General features: G+C 44.4%; 1 protein-coding gene across 1 annotated transcript in view; it reads right to left on the reverse strand.

Moving 5' to 3' along the window:
• Positions 1-1,139: 1,139 nt before the first annotated feature.
• Positions 1,140-24,850, reverse strand: part of VWC2 (von Willebrand factor C domain containing 2) — a 94,965-nt gene continuing 71,254 nt past the window's right edge. Inside the window, exon 3 of the mRNA XM_032875013.1 lies at positions 1,140-1,374. Coding sequence (XP_032730904.1) covers positions 1,223-1,374 — 152 coding nt within the window. The 3' untranslated portion in view covers positions 1,140-1,222. The remainder of the gene's footprint in view (positions 1,375-24,850) is intronic.

Consider the following 24,850-nt stretch of genomic DNA (forward strand, 5'->3'; position numbering starts at 1 on the left):
ATATTCTGATATACGCATTGCTCAAGGATCGGGATCTGCAGTGGCTTCTCCTGCCCCCTGTCCAAATGAGGAGAGGCAAAATCCGTTTGGGATTACAGGTAAGCACACAAAAGTAGCTGAGCACATGTGGGCCTCGGCGCTGTGTTCACAAACTGGCTGGGACGCGCCTCTCTCTGCTCAGGAAGGACACCTAATACAGGGCGATCTTTCACAGTCTACACTGCCCTTTACAGAGGGGAGTTGATCGTTCTGGTAAGAAACACACATCCACTGAGTGGACAGGTGGGATCCCTGCACTGCATCTGGATTCCAGGTAGAGACTGCCTGGGGCTTGGGTTTTCTTCCACTCCGCTCCAGACTCAAGAAACCCCCCTATTTCACTGCGCGCTTCAGCCTGGTAGGATGGTAAGGCAAACTGTCCGTCCTGCCCTGTCGCTTGGCTTATGAGATGATTGAAGACATGCCCGCAAGAGAAAGTAATGTGCGTGAGAATGAGCCCTATGCTTGTGTCCATCTCTGGCCCCCAACACGGGAGCCTCGAATACACAGAAAAAGTGCGTGCCGGTTAACTTTGTACCTTCCTCTCCCAAATGACTGAGAACGGAGGTGAGCAAAGCAGGGAGTCATCGTGAGAGGGAAGCAAAGGAGACCGGATCTTGTACGGACAGACACGAGGTCTGTCTCTGTAACGAGACAAAACGGGGTGGGGGGCAGGATTTCAGTATTTCGTTGTCTTATGGTCCATCGATGGGTGCAATGTTCCAAGATGTGAAGCAGAAACCAGCCACCACTTAAAAGCTCGCATGAGAGAATCGGGAACTGAAGACGATATGCAGGTACACAGTGAGCACGGTTGACAACACGGCATTTTTAATCTGTATCTATAGAAAACATTTATATAAGCTCTCTAATAGAGGGATTATAGAAATACATTTAATATAGAATAGTGTACTTCGGTGTACTTACTGTGAAAATAGCACATTTATTTAGAGAGGGGGTTTATGCCCAAAGTTCTTGTGGACGTTTGGAAATATACCCATTTCCTTCTTTTGCAGTAACTGTTAGCAAGAAACGCAAAAGTACCAACCATGATCCATCGTCCTCATCGAAAGTCTTCTCCTCTTGAATGCTATTCCTCAGTCATCATCTAGAATGTTCCCATCAGTAAAATGTTCTAGAAAAACTTTTTTTTTTGTTTATGTTTTTGTTTGCGGTCCCGGGTCTACATCTGCCGGCACTCGTGCCTCGTGCACATGGCCTGCCTCTCGATCCTCCACGTGCCCTCCTCGTAAGTGCAGTGACAGATGGTGCACTCGTCAGTCTTGACTTCTCTCCCAGCTGGGATGACCGCCGTCTCCGCAAAGCAGTTTGGGCCTGCAACGCAGAAAAACGTTTATATTAGCAGTGTGCATGAATACGTAATGCATTTAATTAGGTAGCCAGCTTTACAGTATGTTTTATTCCCTCTCCTATGAATGATAGTGGCAAAGTGACAACTTAAATGATATGAGGCACTCCCACATTTGTCCTGAAATGAAACTGATGTTATTTCAATTTTTTGAGAGGCCATACTGTGATTTTCACTAACTGTTCCATTCGGGGGCCTTCTACAGAAGTCCAATCTGCAATCATTTGATTTAATTAATTCTAAGGAATCACAGAAAAAAGTTAATTAACTGTGACTTTCAAAAACAACCAGCCTTATTCTTCATGGCACCTTTACAGGAGGAAGTTTAAATAAGCAAACTTCTTGGAGTCATAGTAAGCCCCGTGTAACTGCCGCACCTCTCAGAGCCGGTGTTTGGACATCGGCCCCCAGGGGGCTCTTCAAACACTGGCTGCTGGTCCCAGCCCCACAGCTCTGACTCATTCGGTGTGGGATGGGACTGGAGAACAAGCTTTGGTGACACGTTCCCACGTGCTACGTGCTTGCTCCCGCTGCCGGTCTGTGAGCCCCTTCGGAAAGCACCATTTAGCACTGACCAGGCCTGTACCTTCCCCAGGCTTCCAGATCTGCTCTACCTCCGGACCTCCCTCTAAGTGGACACATGAGTACTTACCATGTACCACCCACAGCTTTGAACTTCAACACTGAGTCAGTCTCATTCTCCCTTCTCTGCATCTGTAGTCTTTGATAACATGCTCACTACCAAAATATGTTTAATTGTGATGTTCCCAGCCATAAAAGAGATGAGAAACATTCGCCTGCAAGTTTTTGTTTTTGTAATAAACTAATCCAAACAAGCTCCAGGATAAAAACTGGCTCTTATCATTCTAAGCAGAAAAACTCATGGTTTCGTGGCTACTGCTTTTCACATTAGCCCAGGGGTCGATGTCATCCTCTGGAACCTGTACCCCAGTATTCACAGCCCCTTCTACCTGCCAGGTCTCTGGCTTCTTCTTGCCCCTGGCCCTTCCTACTCAGACACGGCCCTAGGATTCAGCCCTTGACTTAATTGTTTCTCCATTGGAGACCTCGAAGCGTTCACAATCATCCCTCTGGGGATGAATCCAAATTGTGGCTCCACTCCTCTGTCTCGAGCGCTGGTTCTGTATTTCCAGCCTTACCAGGTGTGGTCAAGACCCTCTCCTCCGTCAGTTTTGGTGAATTACAGTATTTTAAATACAGACCCTCGCCCACTCAGTTGGCCAACGTGAGATCCTCCATCTCTGCACATTCCCGCACAACCCACTTGGGGCTCCTCCCGACCTCCATGCCCCAGGATGGCTTCCTCAGCTCTCTGTCCAAGGTGAGAGCCCAACAGTGGCATGGCAGCTGCTCCGGGCAGGACCCACTTTGTCCACACTATGCCACCTGGCACGTGAAACACCTGTAAAATCTACATTCCCTCTAGCTGTCTTTAGCATGCTTCTTTATTTCCGTTTGTTTCTTTTGCAGAGTTTAATCTAAGGACACAATCTCCTTCTCATTTTCCCTAATATCTCTCAGTGTGCTCTTCACACAGAGGACACACATAGAAGACACAACTGTCCAGAAATCCTGTACTTGTGGGTGTAGGTCCTTACAGGTCTCCTCTCCAGAAAAATCTGGATTCAAATGTGATACCTCTGCTTAACAGTTATGTGATCTTTGACTAAGTAATTTCGTTGCTTTGAGCTTTAATAGCCTCATTTACAGAAGGGCAGAGGACCCGGATAGACACTTTTCCAAAGAAGGCGTCCAGATGGCTGACAGACATATGCAAAGGGGCTCCACATCATTCATCATCAGGGAAATGCAAATCAAAACCACAATGAGCTATCGCCTCACACCTGTCAGAATGGCAAAAAAAAACAAAAACAAACAAAGAAAACCCAACAACAAAACAAACAAAAAACAAGAAATAACAAGTGCTGGTGGAGATGTAGAGAGGTGGAAACCCTCATGCACTGTCGGTGGGAATGCAACCGGGGTCAGCCCCAGTGGAAAACAGTATGGAAGTTCCTCAAAAAATGAAAAATAGAAATATCGTATAAGCCAACAGTCCCGCTACTGGGTATTTACCCCAAAACAAAAAACACTAACTTGAAAGTGTACATGCACCCCCATGTAGTAGCAACATTATTTACAATCGCCAAGCTATGGAAGCAACCTAAAAGTCCATTGATAGGTGAATGGACAAAGAAGGTGTGGAATATATATGCACTGGAATATTATTCAGCCATAAGAAAGAATGAGATCATGCCACTTGTAATGACATGGGTGGACCTAGAAAGTATTATGCTAAGGGAAATAAGTCATTCAGAGAAAGGCAAATACCATATCGTTATATGTTTATGCATGTGGATGCCTAAATATTCTACCACCATTTGTTAAAAAGATCATCTTTTCTTCATGATACTGTGTTTACTTCAAGATCAGGTCACTCTATGTATTTGGATTTATTTCTGGGTTCTCAATTCTGTTTATCGACCTGGTTATGTATTCTTTTGCCAATACCAACGACTGTCATTTCATGTGGGTTGTCAAACTTGTAGGCACAGAATTGTTCCTAGTATTCCCCTGTTACCCTTCTAACGTCTGTAGGATCTGGAGTGATGTCCCCTATTTCATGGTATTAGTGGTTTGTGTCCTCTCTCTTCTTCCCCTAGTTAGCCTGGCTAGAGGCATCTCAATTCTATTGTTTTTTTTTTTTTTCTCCAAAGAATCAACTCTTGATATGTTTGACTTTCTCTGTTTCTCATTTTGAATGTAATTGATTTCTGCTCAAATTTTTATTATTTTTTCTTCTGCTTCCTTTGGATTTAATTTGCTTTTCTCTTTCAATGTTTCTTAGATGGGAGTTCAAACTGATTTCAGTACTTTCTTGTTTTCTAATATATACATTCAATGCCTTAAGTATCCCTCCAATCCCCACTTTTGCTGCATCCCACAAATTCTGATCATTGTGTTTTCATTTCAATGAAGTTCAAAAAGTTTTAAAATTTTTAAAATGTTTAAAATTTCTCTTGGGACTCCTTTTTTGATTGGTATGTTTTTTTGGAAGGCTGTTGTGCCCCTCCAAGTATCTGTGGGTTTTTCAGATATCTTTCTCTTATTGATTTCTGATTTAATTCCATTGTGGTTGGAGAGCAGACACTGTATGATTATGATTTCTGTTCCTTTACATGTGACGCAGTGTGTTTTATGGCCCAGGTTGAGCTCCATCTTGGTAAATATGCCATGGGAACTTGAGAACTATGTGTATTGTGCCATTGTTGGGTAAAGTAGCCAATAGATATCAACTATATTCAGTTGATTGATGGTACTGTGTTCAATTACGTCCTTACTCATTTTTTGCCTCCTGGATATGTCCATTTCCAATAAGAGATGTTGAAGTCTCCCACTGTAATAGTGAATTCATGTGTTTCTTCTTGCAGGTCCATCAGTTTTTGCCTCTTGTACTCTGAAACTCTGTTGTTGAAGAATACACGTTGAGGGTTATTATATCTTCTTGGAGAACTGACCCATTTATCATTATGTAATTACCTCCTTTATCTTGGATATGCTTCTTTGCTTTGAAGTCTACTCAAATTAATACAGCTACTTCTGGGGGCACCTGGGTGGCTCAGTGGGTTAAAGCCTCTGCCTTCGGCTCAGGTCATGATCCCAGGGTCCTTGGATCGAGCCCCGCATCGGGCTCTCTGCTCGGTGGGTAGCCTGCTTCCCTTCCTCTCTCTCTGCCTGCCTCTCTGCCTGCTTGTGATCTCTGTCAAATAAATAATAAATAAAATCTTTTAAAAAATACAGCTACTTCTGCTTTCCTTTTGTTAGTGTTAGAATGATTTATTTTTCTCTGTCCACTTACTTTTTAATATATATATGTTTTATATTTAAAGTGGGTTTCTCATAGACAATACATATACATAGCTGGATCTTACGTTCTGATCCGCTCTCCTTCTGTCTCTTAGGCCATTAACATTTGGAGTGATTATTGAGGGGTACCTAGGTGGCTCAGTCAGTTCAGGATCCAACTCTTGGTTTGGGCTCCAGTCATGATCTCAGGGTCATGAGAGTGAGCCCCATGTCAGGTTCCATGCTCAGTTGGGGAGTCTGCTTGAAGATTCTCTCCCTCTTCCCCTCCCCCGACTTGTGCACACTAATGCACCCTCTCTCTAAAATAAATCTTTGAAACAAATAAAGTGATCATTGATATAATTGGATTTCTAGCTACCGTATTTTTTACTCTTTTCTACCTGTTGCTTTTATTCTTTGTTCTTATTTTTATTTCCTTCTTTTTCTGCCTTTTCTGATTTAACTTAGCACTTTATAGGATCAGATTTTCTCTCCTTCTTAAACATATGTTGCACCTTTTTTTTTAACTAATCCAAGCCCACTTTCAAATAACACTATTGAGCTTCAAGAATAGTGTGAATAATGACAAATAACAAATAATCCCAATCCCTCCCTCCCAGCTATTGCAGCTATATTATTATTAATTTCACTTATTCATAAGCATAAATAAAGGTATCTATCCAACTATGTATCAGCATATGTAACTGGATCTATGGTTAATAGTGTCATTTTGAATGAACTATTATCTGTTAAATCACTGAAGGATAAGAAAAATAAGGGGCATCTGGGTGGCTTAGTCAGATAAGTGTCCAACTCTTGACTTTGGCTCAGATCACAATCTCAGGGTCATGAGATTAAGCGTTACATCCAGCCCCAAGTTGGGCTCCATGCTGGTCATGGGGCCTGCTTAAGATTCTCTCTCCCTCTCCTTCTGTCCCTCCTCACTGCATGCACACTCTCACTCTCTCTTTAAAAAAAAAAAGAAAAAGATTAAGAAAAATAAAAGTTTTTTTCCTACCTTTCCTTATTCATTCTCTGATGCTCTTCATTTATGTAGATCCAAATGCCTGCATCTTACCTTCTCTCTCTCTCTAAAGAGCTTCTCTTAACATTTCTTGCAAGGGAGGTCCACTGGCAGAAAGCTCCCTTAATTTTTGTTAGTCTGAGAAAGTCTTTATTTCTCTTTCAGTTTTCAAGGATATTTTTGTAGGGTATAGAATTCTCTCAATATGAAATATTTTAATATACACTACTTGCTTCAGTGGTTTCCAAAGACAAGTCGGACATGATCCCTGTATTTGCTCCTCTATGGGTGAGGTGCTTTGGCCTCTGTTTCTTCTCTGTTTCTCTTAAGAGTCTTTCCTTATCTTTAATTTTCTGAAGTTTGACTATGGTATGCCTAGGTGTAGGGTTTTTTGGTTGTTGTTGTTGTTGTTTTGGTTTTTTTTGTTTGTTTGTTTTGGGTTTTTTTGGGGCACTTATTCTGCATGGTGTTCTTTGAGCTTCCTAGATCCATAGGTTGGTGTGTATAAGATTAATTTGGGGGGAATTCTCAGTCATTGACTCAAATATTGCTTCTGTTCTTTTTTATGTGTCTCCCCACTCTGGGATTTCCATTATGCATACATTATACCTTCTGTAGCTGTTCCATGGTTTTTGGATAGTTTGCTGATCAGCCAACAAAGGCATTCTTCATTTTTGTCAGTGCTCTTGATATTTCTCTAGCATTCTGAAATTTATTTTTGGTTCTTTCTTAGAGCTTCCATCACTCAACTTACCCATCCATTCTTGTTTGTTGTCTATTTCCAATAGAACATTTAACATATTAATCATAGTTACTTTTAAATTATTTATTTATTTATTATTTGACAGAGAGAGATCACAAGTAGGCAGAAAGGCAGGCAGAGAGAGAGAGAGTGGAAGAGAAGCAGGCCTTCTGCTGAGCAGAGAGCCCTATGCGGGGCTCGATCCCAGGACCCCAGAATCATGACCTGAGCCAAAGGTAGAGGCTTGACCCACTGAGCTACCCAGGCTCCCCATTAATCATAGTTATTTTAAAATCCTGGTTTGAGGGGCACCTGGATGGCTCAGTCAGTAAAGTGGCCAATTCTTGGTTTCAGCTCAAGCCATGATCTTGCGCTCATGAGATCGAACCCCATATTGGGCTCCATGCTCAGCAGAGGTCTGCTTCCCTCCCTCTCTGTTTCCCTTTGCCCTTCCCCACCCCCACTCTTCAAAATAAATCAATCTTGAAAAAGAGTAAAAATAAAATCCTAGTTTGAGAATTCCAACATGACATTATCTGACTCTGGTTCTGATGCTTGCTCGTCTCATCTTTATGGCCTTTTAGTATGCCTTATAATTTTTAAAAATTTTTTTGATAGTTAAAGACATAATATATTGGATAAAAGGAAGCCCTGTGAATAGAATTGTAGTAGCATGGTGGTAAGGTGTGGAGGAGAGGAAGCATTCTCCAGCCTATGACTCCATCTCAGTTTTTTCCCAAGCCATTGACTCTGGACTGTGAACCTCACAAATGTTTCTTATCCCTACACCCACTTTGGCTGTCCAGGATGGCTAGATTGGGCTGGAATTAGGTACTTCCATTCTCCCATGTGGAAGGCTAGGGCGAGATAGGGTTGGCTATGTCCTGTACCCCAGGTCAGTTAGACTCTGTCAAATAGTTTCTCCTGAGGAAAGAGAATGTTCTGAACAATTTCAAAATGGGTATTTCCTCCTTCTCCCTTCCCTACGACATCAAAGCTCACAAAATTAGTGGAACCCTCCATGACTAGGTCCTGTTGGAGTTTCTGACTCTCAGACTCACCAACCAACTGAACCTCCAGCAACTTGTCAATTACAAGTTGGGTCTTCATCAACTATATTTTAGGTTTTCTTAGCCCAGCACTGGTTCCCATGGAGGTTCCTGCTCTGCTAAGTTGGCTTCTTTGTATCTGTCTGTGTCTCCGGATTTAGCGGGAGCAGTTTGCCCTGTGGCCTTACTTCTCTGATGAACTGGAAACCACAATGACTGATTTTTGAAGACTGAACAAATCTTGCATACCTGAAATAAATCCCAACTTGGTCACAGCATAAAATTCTTTTTGTATATTGGTGTATTTTGTTAATATTGTAGTAAGAAATTTTATTTATATTTATGCAGGATATTGATTTGTACTTTAAAAAACTGTCTTTTTCACTTGTCTTTACCTGGTTTTGGAATCAGAATAACACCAGCTTCATAGAATGGATTGGAAAGAGTTCCATCTTCTTCTGTTGTTGGAAGACACTGCATTGAGGTCATATTAATTCTTTAAATACTTGGTATTATTCCCCAGTGAAACCATTAGGGTTTTGAGGGAAGTTTTAAAATTATGAGTTCAATTTCCCTAATAGTTTTCATATAAATTATCTATTTCCCATTTGGATGAGTTGGCATTGTTTTTATTTTTCAAAGAATTGGCACTTATCCTCTGGTTATGAAATTCATGCATGTGGAGCTGCTGATAGTATTTCTTTGTCCCTCCTTTCATTTCTGTTGGGTGGAGAGTGGTGTATCTTGTTTTATTCCTGTTAGTAATTTTCACCTTCTCCCCCCACTAAAGTCCTTCATTTTGCTAGAGGTTTATCAACTTCATGGATCTTTTCAAAGAACCAATTTTTTGTTCATTGACATTTCTCTAGTGATCTTCTGTTTTCAATTTTATTGACTTTTTTCTTATCTTTACTATTTTCATCTTGCTGCTACTTTTGGTTTATTTGGCTTTTCTTTCTCTGGTTTCTTGAAGTGGTGACTTAATTGATTTGAGAATTTTCCTCTTTTGTAGTGTCAGCATTCAGTTTCATCCGTTTCCCCTCCGGTACTGCATTAGCTGCTGTCTCACAGGTGTGGATGGGCTGTATTTTCCCTTTTCATGAAACACTTAGTTTTACAGAATTATAACTCAAGAACTACTAAGAATCTTGAGGGAAAAACAAAAACCCACCAACTTCTGCTTCTGCTAAGTTGGTAAAAGTTGGTAAAACTAAAAGATAAATTATTGAAGAGAATCCTGATGTATAAAAATATATTCTGGCCACTTTAGCCATTTAGCGGCAAATAAAACTCCAGACAGTTTACTTCATTAGTAAATATGGGAATAGAAATAGGTTTTAATCTTTATTAATTAATCTCATTATACTATTTAACTATCATATTTATATGCTACTTTAGCATAAACAGGAAGCATGGAGAACAATTTTACAAATATAGAAAACAAGACTTAGAACAACTATCAGTCAAGTCTCACGGCTCCTAATTAATTACGGCTACAATACGTTATGTTCATCTGGCCCGGTTGTTCAGAGAGGACCTTCCGGCTAAAGATGGCCGATTTCAAAATGAACACAGTATAGAAGGCTTTTCTTGCCTCTGGGACAGTTGTCCAAGGGGACAGCTGGCAGGCATGGCTACATCAAACTTCTCTGTGCTAATCTGATGTCAGGGCAGAGGGCTCGCATTATGAAAGCTGTCATCTGTACCATCAGGACCCAGATGCGGCTGGAAGAGCCTGATGCACGGCATCAGAAGAGCTTGTAGCAGTCTGAGCGTGGTGAGCGGAGGTCTGACCGTGGTGAGCGGAGGTCTGACCATGGACAGCCGTCCACGGGAAGGAGCGTGTCTCCTCCCAGCAGGGTCCTCCACACTGCATCTCCCGAGGTACCATTTGGGTCCAGCCCCCTGTACTGCCTTGGTCACCAACACAAGTAGCCCATGACAGGTGTGTTCCCTTAGTGTGTACTCAGCTCAGGGCATGAGGCTGAGCTTACAAATTCCAAATCCAGCTGCACCTGCTGGGACTTTTCTAATGAGCCACTGCCCTGGCTGCTCCTGTGTGCGTCTCCACCGGAAACTGCCTCCACAGTGACAACCTCCATGGCCACGACGGGTGCTTTCCCTGATGGGGAGTCCCGGCAGGCAGGAGCCACGATCCCAGGGTCTGGGATGGAGCTCAGTTTGTGCACAATTGGGTTACAGTTCTAGAATTAAGTCATGAACTGACCTAACTAAAATGAAACTAACACGTCCAGGCTAATGGACAAGTTGCCGATGTGCTTGAATCTTTACAAGCAGTGGTATGCAGCAAGATGACCTGGTGTTAATGAAGGCACAGCTACACAGGTGTCTGGAGGCATATCTCCTTCTCTTCCATCAAAGACTAAACACCGAGGCACAGCCCTGCTCCCAAGAATGACAGGGAACTGGAGCAGAAATCCACATGGTGTAGGTGCCCGGCGGGGCCAGCACTGGCTCAGGGCAGCTCATGTTATCTGAGGCACCAGATTACTGGCATCCACTCTCTGGGAACCGTGACATTAATATGAGAATAATTTCCAAGTATGCCGAACTTCACACCAGTTCCTTGGCTTGAAACAATGATGTTCTCTTTACCCTATTGTAAGTCACACTCCCTACCCATAAATCTGACTTCTGAATACGAAATCCCCCTGCTGGTATTTACAGGGGAAACGATGGTTTCAATTTCCTTTTCGTGCACCTGGCAGATATGGTAGCCTGGCAGGGCACTGGTCTCAGAAAGGAAATACTATTTTCCTAATGTGCCTTCTCATCTCCCGGCCAAGTCAAATGAAATAACCAAGTACCTGTTCGTACGTGTGTGCGTACATGTCCATGTGCACACATGTTCTTCAGGGAAGGATCTATCTAGTACAAGATCATCATTTAACCAGGAAGCAGCAGCAGGACAATTAAAATAAGGATAAATTTAAAATGGCACTAAATTGTGCACGGAAAGGAAATAGGTTTGATTTCTGTAAAACAGACCTTCTTCTAAGAAAGCTACTCTGCCAGAGGAATATACTGTCCTCTGGGCAGCTCCGGAAGTGAGCGGATGAGGTCGCGATGTCCCACCTTTCCACTCCTGGGAGCTAATGTTCCCTTCAGCTTCCTGGGAGAACCCCCTTATTCCGATTCCTGGAACTGAGGAGTAGGTAATCCTGGGTCACCCTACCCCATCCTTCTGAACTGGTGCAGTTAACCCTCTGACCCCCAGCCTGCACCGAAATTCAAGAAGCCAAAAAAAGTCCTTCCCTTTAAGTGACGCATTCTCTGAAAACGCCTTAGTTAAGTAATGAGACCTGAAAGAAGCATTTCCCAAAGTTCTGACACATGCTGAAAGGCCTGCAGTTGGGAAGAAGTCCCCACTGTCAAATCACCCGCGGCAGGCCTCGTGGGGTGTGTGCCCTGCAGACCCGACGGGCATCTTCACTGCCAGATCTGCGCTGAGAGCCTTGGAGGACGGGCTCACGTGTGCAGCTTGGTCAAAACTCAGCTGACCGTGGAGGCCTTTGTGCACAAACGGTCACTCCTATCCTGATGGGCATTTTTATTCTGCAGAGCGGTGTCTGATGAGGGAAGCACTAAGAATAAGCGCAGGGAGGGGACGTCTCCCCCCACCCCAAACCCTGCACAGCACCACAGAGCCCACAGGTAGACACGGGGGCGTAGCACAGGCCAGCTCTCCAGCAGGCAAGCCGGTGCGCGGGTCCATCCCACAGCCCACACGCCCCCAAAATGTTTCCTAATTCAAGCACGCTGCACGCCTTGTTACTGGGACATTTTTAACGCAATCATTTTATTTTCCAGAAAAAATGCACAAATATTCGGTTGTAAGCTGGGTGAATTTTCCCCCAGTCAACACATCCATGAACCTGCCACACGAACCGAGGATGGGGACAGGACTGCGACCTGAGCATCCCCCTGTGCCCCGGCCCCAGCGAGCCGCAGACCTCATAGGTGTCTGCATTTCGTAGGAATAGAACCCTCGTGCACAGACCCGTCTGTGGCAGGCGGCTCTTCTCGATGCGACGTTCCTGCCATCATGCGTCTTTAGCTCATTTGTGTTCCATTTTCTGAATATTCTACAATCTGTCTATCCTTCCTATTATTGATAGATGTCTGACTTCCAAATTTCTGAGTGGCGGGCTAGAGTACTATCCGAGCTGTTAGGGGATGCAAGCTGCTACATACATTCTTAGACTTGATTCTAGTCTGCGCTCCCCCCAGCCAGAGTAGGGCACTCGGGTCACGTGGGGGTATGTGACCTTTCAGCCCTGGTAGAAACCCATGCATACACGTTTTCTCAAAGCGACTGTAACACTTTAGTCCCCCAGAGTTAGTATGTGATAATTTTAGTTCATTCAGGTCCTTGGCCACACCTGACATTGTTAGTTTTTATTGTATTTTATCAGATCAAGTGCATGTGTCAAAATATTGGATTGTATTTTTAAAAAAATTTTAAAACATTTATTTCTTCATTATTTTCAGGGAAGGGAGAGAGAGCACGAGCAGGGAAAGGGACGGTGAGAGAGGGAGAGAGGGAGAATCTGAAGCAGGCTTCACTCACGGCCTGGTGCCCTGGAGGGGCTCGATCTCACGACCCTGAGATCATGACCTGAACCGAAACCAAGAGTCCCACCCACCCTTAACATACTGAGCCACCCAGGCACCTCTAGATGGTGGTTTTAATTTGCATTTCCCTGATTACTAATGATTTCGTTGTTCCCTTTCACAGTGTGACATCCAAGTCTTTTGTCTTTATTTTCCATTGGGTCATCCAGATTTTATTTATTTATAAGAAGTCTTTACATACACGGATGGGTCCTGTTTCTGACACATGACTGTGAATAAAATTCCCTATTATAATTACGGGATTCTTGTCTCTCCTTTCAGTTATCTCAATTTTTTAAACTATTTTAGGGCTATGCCATTAGGTACCTCTATATTTAGATCCGTGGTGTGTTCACGTTTTCATTGGTCTCTAGGGATGCTTCTTGCCGTAAAATCTAAATTATCTGATATAATGTAGACCCAACTGCTCCCGTTGGCTGCATTACAGGGTCTGTCTTGACCTGTATTTATTTTCAACATTTTTTTGACCCTATTGTTAAAGTATCTCTTGAAAGAAAAATCTGGAGTAAGAAAGGCTCTGCGTGAAACTCTTAATCTTTTCATCACACTTGCTTCATTTTTATTTGATGCAATGCTGAATACATTTGGGCTTCAATCTATGGTCTTGGGACTTACTTTCTATTTGTCCCAGCTGTTTTCATCGCCTCCCCTCCCTTTGCTGTCTTCTTGTGGATTAATCAAGCACTTTTATTCCTCTTGATCTCTTCTCTGAGCTTGTTCCTTCCCTGCTGCCTGACATGTCCCTTTGAGCGACTTCAGTAGCTCACGTCCGCCGGCAAAAGACACTCCCCGCGTTCCTCTTCGGCGGTGTTTCCCCAAGAAGTGCAGATGGAGCCTTTCGCTTCCGAAGGGTGATGCTGTTCTCCTAGACTTCTCCAGCATCCTTGCTGACAGCCGGCCTGGACGGGGCTCTGTTCCCCCGAAGACAGCCTGTCGTCCTTCTGCTCGCTCTTGAGACTTTCGTGTCTTCTGGTTTTCACCGTTTTTAGTCTCCGTCTTGCTGCGGATGTCTCTGGGTTTTTCGTGCTTCGGGTTTCAGTGACTCGTGACTCTGCTTGGACGTCCTGGGCCAACGCCTCTTCAGGCTCGTTCCCGTTCCATTCTGTCCCTGTCATTATTGCTTCTGCAGCTCGGTCAGTCCTTCTGTCTTTCTAGAAATCCTTTACGTTCCTTCCGTTTTCCTCCTGTTTCTCGGGCTGCCTCACCTATTTTCCACAGACGCGCTTTCCAGATCACGACCCTGCTCTCTGCTCCGCTTCAGCTCTTGGGCAAACCCTTCCCCAGAATCCTGGCTTTCTTCCTGCATTTGTCAGTTTTACGACTTTCTCAGTGCAGTCCAGTTCTCTGGGAAATTCTCCAGCTCTTCTGTGTTCCTTGAGCATCTTAACAGAGTTTTAAGGAAAACAAAAACAAAAAAAAAAAAACAAAACAAAAACCAAAAAAACAACCCTGTGTGGTATTTACTGTATCTTGATAACCTATGTGTCTATTTCTTATTTTCTATTTTATGTTTCTCTAGTCATCTGGTCTTATTTCTTGGCCTGCCTGGCTGTTTTTTAGGAAATATGAAGGCAGAACTGTAAGACTGGGATGACGCCTTTGACAGGACGGTAGGGGACGTGAGGAGTACTGGACCCAGCTAAGAGTAGACTGCTGGCTTTCCTGGGGTGGGTCCGACCATCTCCCCACACTCCTGGGGCAGTCTCGGTTGAAAGCCCTGGATGTTTGCTAGGGTCTCTCTGACTCGGAGGGCCCCGGGACGTCATCTCTGTCCTAAGCATAGCAATTCCCAGAGAGATCTCTACTCCGGTCCCAGCCACCCCACTGCTTTCTGCTTGGGCTCTACGGGTCTTGCCCTGCACGCCAGCGGCCTCAGGTCCCGTAAGTGCATGGAAGGGAAGTTCCATGAAGAATTTCAGCCTCGCTTCCTGGTGGCTCCCTCTTCTCCAGCAGAGCTTCCCTCTCGGTTTCCAGCTGCCCTGGCTGCCCCAACACCATCTTCCATCCCACAGCTCAGCCCAAAGCCCAGGCTCTGGTTTTCAGTGGGACATCTGACCCAGCACCGTTGTCCCAGGAAGACCGAGGGCACTTGCTCTCCGATGTCTCCAAACCATTTTATGTGTTTGTTTTGGGTTTAAATGTGGGTCTACGCTATCCTGCCCTTAGCGTGACCTTAAATGGGGTTCTCTTCATCTGCCCTATTTCGTCCTGGCTGAGAGGAGAGCATGGGCTTATAATTTTGTTGTCAAAGCCTATTGGACTGACCATTCTCAAGTGAGGAACAGACCCTAGGTAGCCCTGTAAGGTGGGATGATCACCTGTAGACATCGTGAAGACGCTAACGTCGTATAAACCATCGGGGATGCACTCATTTATTGTCAACCATGAAACGGAATGTTCGTCTAACTTAGGGATCTCCTGTGTGAGTTCCTTTCTGCAGGAACCATATACGTCCCTGTTTTCTTATTTTTATTTATTTATTTATTTATTTATTTGAGAGATAGAGAGAGAGAGAGAGAGAGAGAGAGAATGCATACAAGCAGGGGGAGCAGCAGGCAGAGGGAGAAGCATACTCCCCGATGAACAGGGAGCCCGATGTGCGGCTCGATCCTAGGACCCTGGGTTCATGACCTGAGCCGAAGGCAGATGCTTAACAGGTGCCCCATGTCCCTGGTTTGAAGCAAGCTCTTTTGTCCTCTGCTATTGGGTCATTAGCAAATTAAGTACAAGTTTGCATGTGTGCTCTATCTGCTTAAGTAAAAATATAATGTATATGGGAATACAATTTCCAAGTTTGTAGCAAATACACCTGCCCCACCATTAGGATAATCAACACTGCACACGTATGTGGTTCTTCATGCCCTCTCTTTGTCTTGCCTCCGTATGTTCCCATGGGAACATGGGGTGTTAACTAAAAGTGGGAAGGCTGAGGTTTAGGATGTCAAACATCAGACCTGGAACTCTCTTGTTCAGACCCCCCTGACCTACAGATGGGAGGACGGAAGCCTAGAAATACCAATACAGTAGAGGTGAGATTAGACATTAGACTTTCTTTTGCAAAATGTGTCCTTGTCTCTTGAAATTTTGGATGCCTTCTACCGTGCCAGAGGGCCTCCCTGTTTCAAAATCACAAGTGTGAATGACGATGACACACGGGGACACATCTGTGCTATTGCTGAGGACCAGCAAAGGCTTCTGGAATTCAAATGGGAAATTTAAAAGCCATGTTAGTTAGGCCTGCCAGTCCTTTCCAATATGCACTTTTCCCTCCAACAAAAGTTTACTGGTCACCTTGGAAAGCCATCTGTGGGAGCCCTGAAGAGAAGGGGACCAGAGAGGGAATGCAGGGAGATCCCTGTGTGCCCCCAGAGTTCTGCCCAGGACACTCCCCTGCGCTGCCTCCTTGTTTGCTGACTCTGTCATCCTTGGTCCTCGCACCTGGGACGTCCTCCTTCATTTGTCCGTCTTGACTGCTGGCCCTCTCCTCTTGTTGTGCTAAACTTCCCGCTGTCCCCACACACGGGGCACAGACCCCTCAAGCACACGGGAAAACACCAGCATCGTCACCTGACTCTTCTCACGGCACCCAGCTCTGTCCAATGCCATGTCATCAGGTCAGCCTTCAACACGGACCCTATGTGGCATCCTGCAAACCCCATGGACATGGGGCAGTCCAGGAAATGACCCTTTTCAGGGGCATGGACACACCTAAGTAGTCACTGGAGACAAACACATCTGAGGTCATCATGAAGTGAGCCCGTGTCACCCCAAAACGAGGGCTGTACCAATGGAACTGGAAGAGACTTGCCATGGACGTCTGGTGTCCTCAGCAGGACCCACTCTGATGGCCACAGGCAGTGCCTGGTTTGTGTGCACACTCCCGCCAGGCCTCCCCTCTGCCACACAGGTGTCGGGGCTCAGCCTCTGAACCCCCTGGGGCTGGGGCTGTGCTGGAACACAGCTCCCACTATGGCCAGGCCTCCCAGGGCCCAGCATTTGCAGCAACCCCTTTGCACAGAGGGCCCAAAAGGCCTGAGGGACATCACCAAACCTGACTGGCAAGTTATGAAAGAGGGTGGGAAAACCCTTATATTTCTAGTAGAATAGAACGTACTAGAACCACACCTTTAGAGCCCAATACCTAAACTTACCTAGCAAGAACTAAACTTAGAATGTTCGGTGACCCACTGAACCACAGCTACCGAGCTGACAAAATAGATTAACCCCGAATTATCATGTATAAATAAGGAAAAGTGAAACAAGGATGGTCCCCCGTTAGGCAGACCAGGACTGCACGCAGGAGGAAAAGAAGAAAAAAGGGCATCTCAGGGTGCCCTGCTGAGGGTTTGACAACAGGCTCTCGGAAAAGAAACAAAGAAAAAAACATATTTGCAAAGACGCAGGAAAGCCAGATGCCCATTTTTCCCTTCACGGAGTCCGGTCTGGAGCTGCCAGTGTGTGCGGCTGGGCTGGGCCAGGCCTGAAACCCACACGGTTCGGTTTGAACAATCCCACGTGCCAACGACAGGAAGGGCTGAGTCCCTCTACCTAGCTCGTGCCATTTTATGGAAAAATAAAACCTACCGCACACAAGAAAATGGTGAATTGGATACAAAAGGAACATCCTGTTAAATGCCTCCTAAAAGTCAATCAGGAGTCAAAGCAGAATCTGCGGAAGACACAGAGGAAGTTCAGCCTTCTGGGGCCCACAAACAAGGGGGCCACACAGACCACCCGGAGAAAGACTCTGCCTCATGTACTCTCAGAATGTTCCAGAAACTCCAACAGGAACCTACATAAGATACATTTAAAAGACACCGAAGGGATAAAAGCAAACCGCACGGGTTGAAAGCCAAGGAAAAAACACAAAACCAAAAAAGGACCCACGAGATAGGAAGCAGAAAGTCTCATGGGGTCCTGCGATGGTGAGGTAAGGGACAAGCTGAGTGTTTTCCATTAAAAGCGAGGAAGGGAAGCTGAAGGAAGCAACGGAAAGTGCGGCCCGCAAGGAGCAGTACAGATCAACGATCAGAAAACCTGAACAGAAAGATGAATTTCAAACAGGGCGCCATTCCTATAGGACACGACTCGTCATATTACCTAAAGAATGAGTATAGACATTTTGTCAGAAAAATGAAATCTAAAATTAGGCTGTACACATACTGAAGAGCATACTTATGAAATACCGGAGGAAAAATCCCTTTGAGGTCAAAGCCTCCACACTGGGAGGCATTTTAGCTGAGGGTTTACGGCCACCAGGAGACATTATCATTGTAGAGGTCGGGCTGATACGGAGAAGCAACCCCTTCTGATATGAATATTCTTCGTGTCTGAATATTCAAGGGCTTTTACTGAAAGGGACTCAGAGCCCCATAGACGATCTCAGTAAACAGAATGCAAAAGCAATTTGCCAGGGTCCCCTCTTCTGGGGCCGCGTGGTGGCGGCCAGGGAGCACTTGGCTTTCACCCAGCCTGGTGGCCTCAGACCCCAACCAGCCCCCAGCCCCTGGGTGCTGCCTCCCTCTGCCCAGCTTCCACTCGCTTGACCTCTCCACCTGTCCACGCGACACCCAAGGGGCCTCTGGTCGTCCCTGAACTTCCTCACGCCAGGAACGAGAGTCTCTCCTCCACTGTCACCGTTCTTGGCTGTTACGCAAAATTCCACATTGTGTCATTTGCCGGGAGAAATGACTGAACTCCATTATGAAGTATGTTAGCTGCCCAGTACTTTATTTTAGGCTGTTTAATTGAATAATTGAAAGCTAGTGGAAAATGATCCTTTTCACCCCCAGTAATGTAACTGCTACTCAGGTTTCGTGTCTTCCTAGACTTGGTAGAAGAATTTCCCGATAAAATGGTGTTCGAACAGGTGTTCAGTCTCAGAAGTGTCTCTTGGCATCTCACTCTTTAAGCAAGCTTGAGTTGAAACAGACATTCCTTGTGTTTAAAATGTTTTTAGAACCAATCTTATCGTTTCTAGAATGACTATCTTTTAGGATGTGTTTTGCTTATATTTAATTTACTGTCCTATCCATATAAGTAAGTTGGATTTTTCTGTAGCTTTCCTACAGAGCTATCTTTTTTTAAATTTGGTTGTGGTAGAATCATCCTAATCTTATGAAATGTAATTGAGAAACTTTCTCTCCTTTTATAAAATCATGACCTGAGCAGAAACCAAGAGTCAGACACTTAACCGGCTGAGCCACCCGGACGCCACTCCAGCTAGAGACATATTATCTGCTTCTTGAAAGCTTTCAAAAAGTCACCACATAAACGCTCCTGAAACTAAATTATTTAATAATCATTTCAATTTCTTCTAAGCTTTTAAGACCGTTTCAACGTTTCACTTCTCCTTTTGCGGCATTTTTAGTAAACCCCCAAATACTTCACGTCTTTGAGACTTTCATATTTTATTAATTAAATGATCAATTATGTATTAAACCTCACACGTGTACCATGGATTCTTTAATACTGTAAACTCAGCCCCACCACTATTATATCCTCTTTATGTCCCCCCACTTTTTTTTGTAGGTTAATGTAATTTTGTAGGTTAATGCTCCCCATCTTTGTCTTTATTTGACTCGTTAGAGGTTGTACTTCCATTGGTTTGGTCAAAGAAGTCTCTTCCTGAGTTTCTTTTCTTTTTTTTTTTTTTAAAGATTTTATTTATTTATTTGACAGACTGAGATCACAAGTAGGCAGAGGGGCAGGCAGAGAGAGAGGAGGATGCAGGCTCCCCACTGAGCAGAGAGCCCAGTTTGGGGCTTGATCCCAGGTCCCTGAGACCATCACCTGAGCCGAAGCCAGAGGCTTTAACCCACTGAGCCCCCAGGCACCCCTGAGTTTCGGTTTCTGATCTTGTCTTGGGTTCTCGGTCTCAGAGGACAGACTGGGGGAGAGACACCCCCGGTGACAGAGCGGTGGGGGAGGGGTGAGAGGAGCCCTCATCCTTCCTACAGGTCCAGGGATAGGGATGACTCAGCCTTGGGTGGGCTGCTGCTTCAGAGAGGACAAGTCTCAGGAGAATTCAGACGAGAAAAATACATAAATCTTGCTTAAAAATTGCCTTAATTCCCTTTTAGGAATTAGAATAATCAGATTCCTTTAGATAGTTTTCCCCCATGCTTCTGGAACAGGCATTTCAAGAAGGGTCCCACATTCATCTACCCAACTGAAACCTGGGGGTGGGGAAGACACACATCTGTCTGTCTGTCTGTCACTCTCCCTCCCCAGCTACACTGTTGTATCCAACCATTACAGTGGAAGTCTGAAAGACATGATGTACTTGGGAAAAGAATAGAAGAGAACACAGAAATGAAGACAGTGGTGGCTTATTGCTATGAAAGAACAATGTTTTCCTTTCTCTTCTCCTCACTGGCTTTTTATTGCTGTAACATATGTGCAAATGTTATGCGATGAGGTGGGGCTGGGGCCAGGCCTTACAGAATGGAAAGAAATATCCAGCAAGCTATGTTCCTCCTTCTACTTGCAGATATTGGACAAGTTCCCTGTGAGGAAGAGAGGGCCTCTCCCTTCGTTCTGTTTTCTGTTAAATTAATAGAAGAACAGAATGAATATTAATTGTATCTCAAGTTTATTAAATGTTATGGCACATGTAAATCTATTCTTAAATATTTATGCACAATCATTTTCTGTGTTAAAAAATTTTTAAAACAGAAAAAAAAAAAAAAACCCTGTGTGTGCCACAGTTAGGCAAGCAGATGGCACTTGGTTGCTTATTGAGAAGCTGTTTTCGTTTGGTCTCCAGCATGGAAACTGATATAAAATATAATTTATTTTCAGGACAAGTTTAAACAAAGAATGGCAAAACTTTACTCAATTAACTCAAGATTGACTATACCAAATGATAAACATTTTTATCTTAGTATTTGTTCATTCTTGGGGCACCTAGGTGGCTCAGTGGGTTAAGTCTATGCCTTTGGCTCAGGTCATGATCTCAGGGTCCTGGGATTGAGTCCCACATCGGACTCAGCGGGGATCCTGTTTCCCCACCTCTCTTTGTCTTCCTCTCTGCCTACTTGTGATCTCTGTCAAATAAATAAATAAAATCTTTAAAAAATATATTTGTTCATTCTTTTTTAAAAAGATTTTATTACTAGGTATATAGATATGAAATAAATATGAATATATAGATATGAGATATAGATAGGTAGGTAGGTAGGTGTATGTATGTGAGACTTACTCTTCTACAAAGTGCCAAGAGCCCAGAGTGGGGAAGGAAAATCTCTTCCACAAACAGCTTGGAAAACTGATTTCCACATACGAATGGAAGAACCCCTACCTTACACCATACACAAAAATCAACTCAAAGTGGATTAAAGACTTCATTAAACATAAAATCTGAAACCATAAAACTCCTAAAAGGAAACTTAGAGGAAAAAGCTCCTTGACATGGATTTCTTGGATGGGACACTAAAAGCACAGAAAAAAAACAAAACGAAAACAAAAACAAGTGGTACCATATCAAGTTAAGAAGCTTCTACGGAGTCAAGGAAATAATCAACAAAATGGAAGACAACCTACAGAATGGGAGAGGCAGTCGCAAAGCATATAACCCAATAAGGGTCAGTATCTGAGATACGTGAGGAACATATGGGACTCGACAGCAAAAACACACAAACAAATTACCCAAATAAAAAACTGGCAGGGGCCTGAACAGGCATTTGTCTAAGGAAGACGTGTACGTGAAAAGGTGCTGTGCATCACTCATCGTCAGGAAGTGCAAATCACAACCCCAATGAGATGCCACCTCGCACCTGCTAAGACGGCCATTGTTAAACCAAACAAAACAAAAAAAGGAAAGTGATTTTAAAAAAGGAAAGATTAAAGGGAACTCTTCTCCACTGTGGGCCAGGATGTAAACGGGTGCGGCCACTGTGGAAAACGGTACGGAGGTTCCCGAACAATTTAAAGCAGAACTACCACAGGATCCCGTGATCATGCAAAGAAAATAAAATCACCATCTCAAGAGTTCCTGCACCCCGTGTCCACTGCAGCATCATTCACCACAGCCAAGATACAGAAACAACAGAAATGTTTGATGTTGGATCAACAGATAAAGAAAATGTGGCATATCTACAATTAAATATGACTCAGCCTTAAGTGGAAATCCTGCCATTTTTGACCACCTGGATGTAACTGGAGATATTATGCTCCGAGAAATAAGCCAGACACAGGAATGCAGATACCGCAGGCTCTCACTTATATATGGAATCTCAAGACGTCAAACTGACAGAAACAGCAGCGCCGTGCTCACCGGGGGCTGCAGGTGGGTAAATCGGGGGTTGCTGGTCAAAGGATACAAACCCTCAGTTTCAAGATCAGTAAGTTCTGAGACCTGAGGGACAGGTGGTAGCCACACGTAGTCCAAATGTATTGCCCATTTGAAATTTGCTACGGGAGCAGCCCTTACGTGTTCTCACCGGAAAAATAATTAACTACATAATACATATAGGGATGAACAGCTCTTGAGCTATTGGATGGGCCGCATTGAATAAAATACCTTCAAACATCCAGAAGAGATCAGGAAAGGACAGGGAAACCTAACGCGAGGGACACAGGATGCTGCAGACCACGCACAAGCACAACGCTGAGCCCAGGTCTGAGGGGAGAGGAAGCAGGTGCCTGCTCGTGGGGGTGGGGGAGATGGGGAGAGGGCACCGCCGGTTTCAAAATCACCACCATACTAATAATTACAGTAATAATAATTTATTACAATTATATTAATTATAACCCTATTATAATTAATGATAAGAGGCTTAAGTGAAAGTAGCTGATAGCGGCTGTCCAGGGTTTAAAGTTAGGACCTGACAGGCTGCAAAACCCAACTCCTGACTTCACCCCCCCAACCCTAGCAGACACACCGCAGCGGTGACCAATCAGAATCTGTCCACCCATGAGTGGAAGGAGGAAGGAAAAGAGGATGAATAAGTGAATGGGGGGTTCGTGGAAGACTTCCGAGTACCCACTATGTGCCAGACGAGCGTCCTGTGTCTGCCCACGTGTTTTCTCATTTGACCCTCACACCACCCGTGACGGATGCCGGCGGCAACATCTTTCCTTCCAGTTCCTTCTGGCATCACCCCTAATTCTGGAAGAGGCTGGCATTCAAGCAGAAAGTCCAACGCCAGGGCAAGCGAAGGAATAAATGTGGTTAAGTACACGCCCTCCAAACCCGTCAAAAGGAACAGAGCAAAGGCTCCGTGAAATGAGCACATCAAAGGCCCCGCACGGACAAATTTAGACCTTGTGTTTTAAGTTGACTTGGCAGGTTGTGTCATACTCCTTTGCTGTGAGGGTTGAGCAAATAAAGCAACTCCACAACTGTAATTAGGAGATGCGTTTTCAGGCTAATTATGCCACATTTATGCATACCAAATAAAACTGTGGTGACAGGTGAAGACTGAACACAGATGCAGACTGTCAGAAAGAGGAGGAGGAGGAAGGGGGTCTTAAAATAGGATCAAATGTCAAGGCTCCTGAAAAGGAAAATTCCTCCCCGACCCCTATTCTAGAGCTTCCCTCAGTTACACTCATACTCTTCCTGCAAATAGGTCTCTAACTGAAGTACTAAATTAAATACTAATCATGTAAAAAAATCTCTCTGGACACTCCTTAAGATTTCCCCTATACTTAGATAGGAGTTTGTGGTCTTAAAAGAGATTTGGCATATGTTCAGTTATTTTTAGAACTCTGTGAGACAGGTGTTATGTTCCCACTTTATAGATATGAAAACTGAGGCTTGAAGTTCAAACGTGACTCGCCCAAGCTTGTCAATGACAAAGCAACAGACGGAAAAAAATCAAAATCTGTTTTTTTTAAATGGAGGATGGACGGATTTTTCACTGAAGCAACCGTAACTGCTCCCCGTGCAGAAAATGCCCATTTTCCAATTTCCTTGCACGATACATTTTAGCATCCTACCATACCGACAGGACTGACCCAGACAGTGTCTCTTAGCTTAGAAGTCCTCACCAGTGACTTATATGCCTGAGATGGCCTACTCTAAGTTGTGGTCTACAAAGAATTATTTCCTTTGGATAAGCTTCTAGAAGTACAAGCCCTAGGTCACATATTCTGAACTTTTAAAAAAAATTATTTATTTTTAGAGACAGTGTGTGCAAGTCGGGGGAAGGGCCGAGGGAGAGGGAGAAGGACCATCTCCTTACTGGAGCCTGATGCAGGGCTCGATCTCACGACCCTGGGCTCACGACCTGAGCTGAAATCAAGAGTCGGACGCTTAACCAACTGAGCCACCCAGGAGCCCTCCTTTATTTATTTCTGATTAGTTGTTTGAGGTTTGTTTTGTAATGCTCCGTTATCTCTGCATTCTTAGGGGTAAGTTCTCCAATGCGTTGGTTCTGTGGGATGTTTTCCATAGCTTTGTAGTTTTTAGCACGTTTCCTCATTTTCAATTATCAACTACTCCAAAGGATTTTCCTCTAACGAGGGTCCGACACATCCCAGAGCGGTTTCACAGGTGCTTTGCTCAGGCCCTGTGGAATTCACCTGTCACTAGTCAGCTTTTTTTTTTTTTTTTTTTAAGTTTCTTGAATTAGACCCTCACAAAGATCAGTGTAAAATGAGACGGAAGAGAGACATTCCTCTCCAGGAAGGGACTGGGTTGGACTCATGACTCACTATGCATGGGGCATCTCCCCAGCCCAGGTTCACGGGGGAAATTTTCAGTCATCTCCCCATGATAATGTCATGGATTCCTGGCTCCTTCACCCAAAGGGGAGCCAGTTTTGCCCTCTCTCATGCACAAGACACCTGTAGCCTTAGCTCACTTGTGCAGGGATGAGACTCACAACCCTTAAGGCAAGATCTGTCCATTAGTACCCAAGTAATGGTCACTGCTATCACCTACCATTTACTCATCTTTTAAATTTTGTTCAAAATATTTTCTTTATTTGTTTATTTATTGTAGAGAGAGAGCAAGCATGTGTGCCTGTGGGGCGGGAGCAGAGGGAGAGGGAGATAATCTCATGCAGACTCCCCACTGAGCTTGGTGCCTAATGTGGGGCTCGATCTCACGACCCTCTGATCTCACGACCTGAGCTGAAATCAAGAGACACTCAACT

This window comes from Lontra canadensis, unplaced genomic scaffold (genome assembly GCF_010015895.1).
Source record: "Lontra canadensis isolate GAN:19392208 unplaced genomic scaffold, GSC_riverotter_1.0 scaffold54, whole genome shotgun sequence".
Classification (NCBI taxonomy): Eukaryota; Metazoa; Chordata; class Mammalia; order Carnivora; family Mustelidae; genus Lontra; species Lontra canadensis.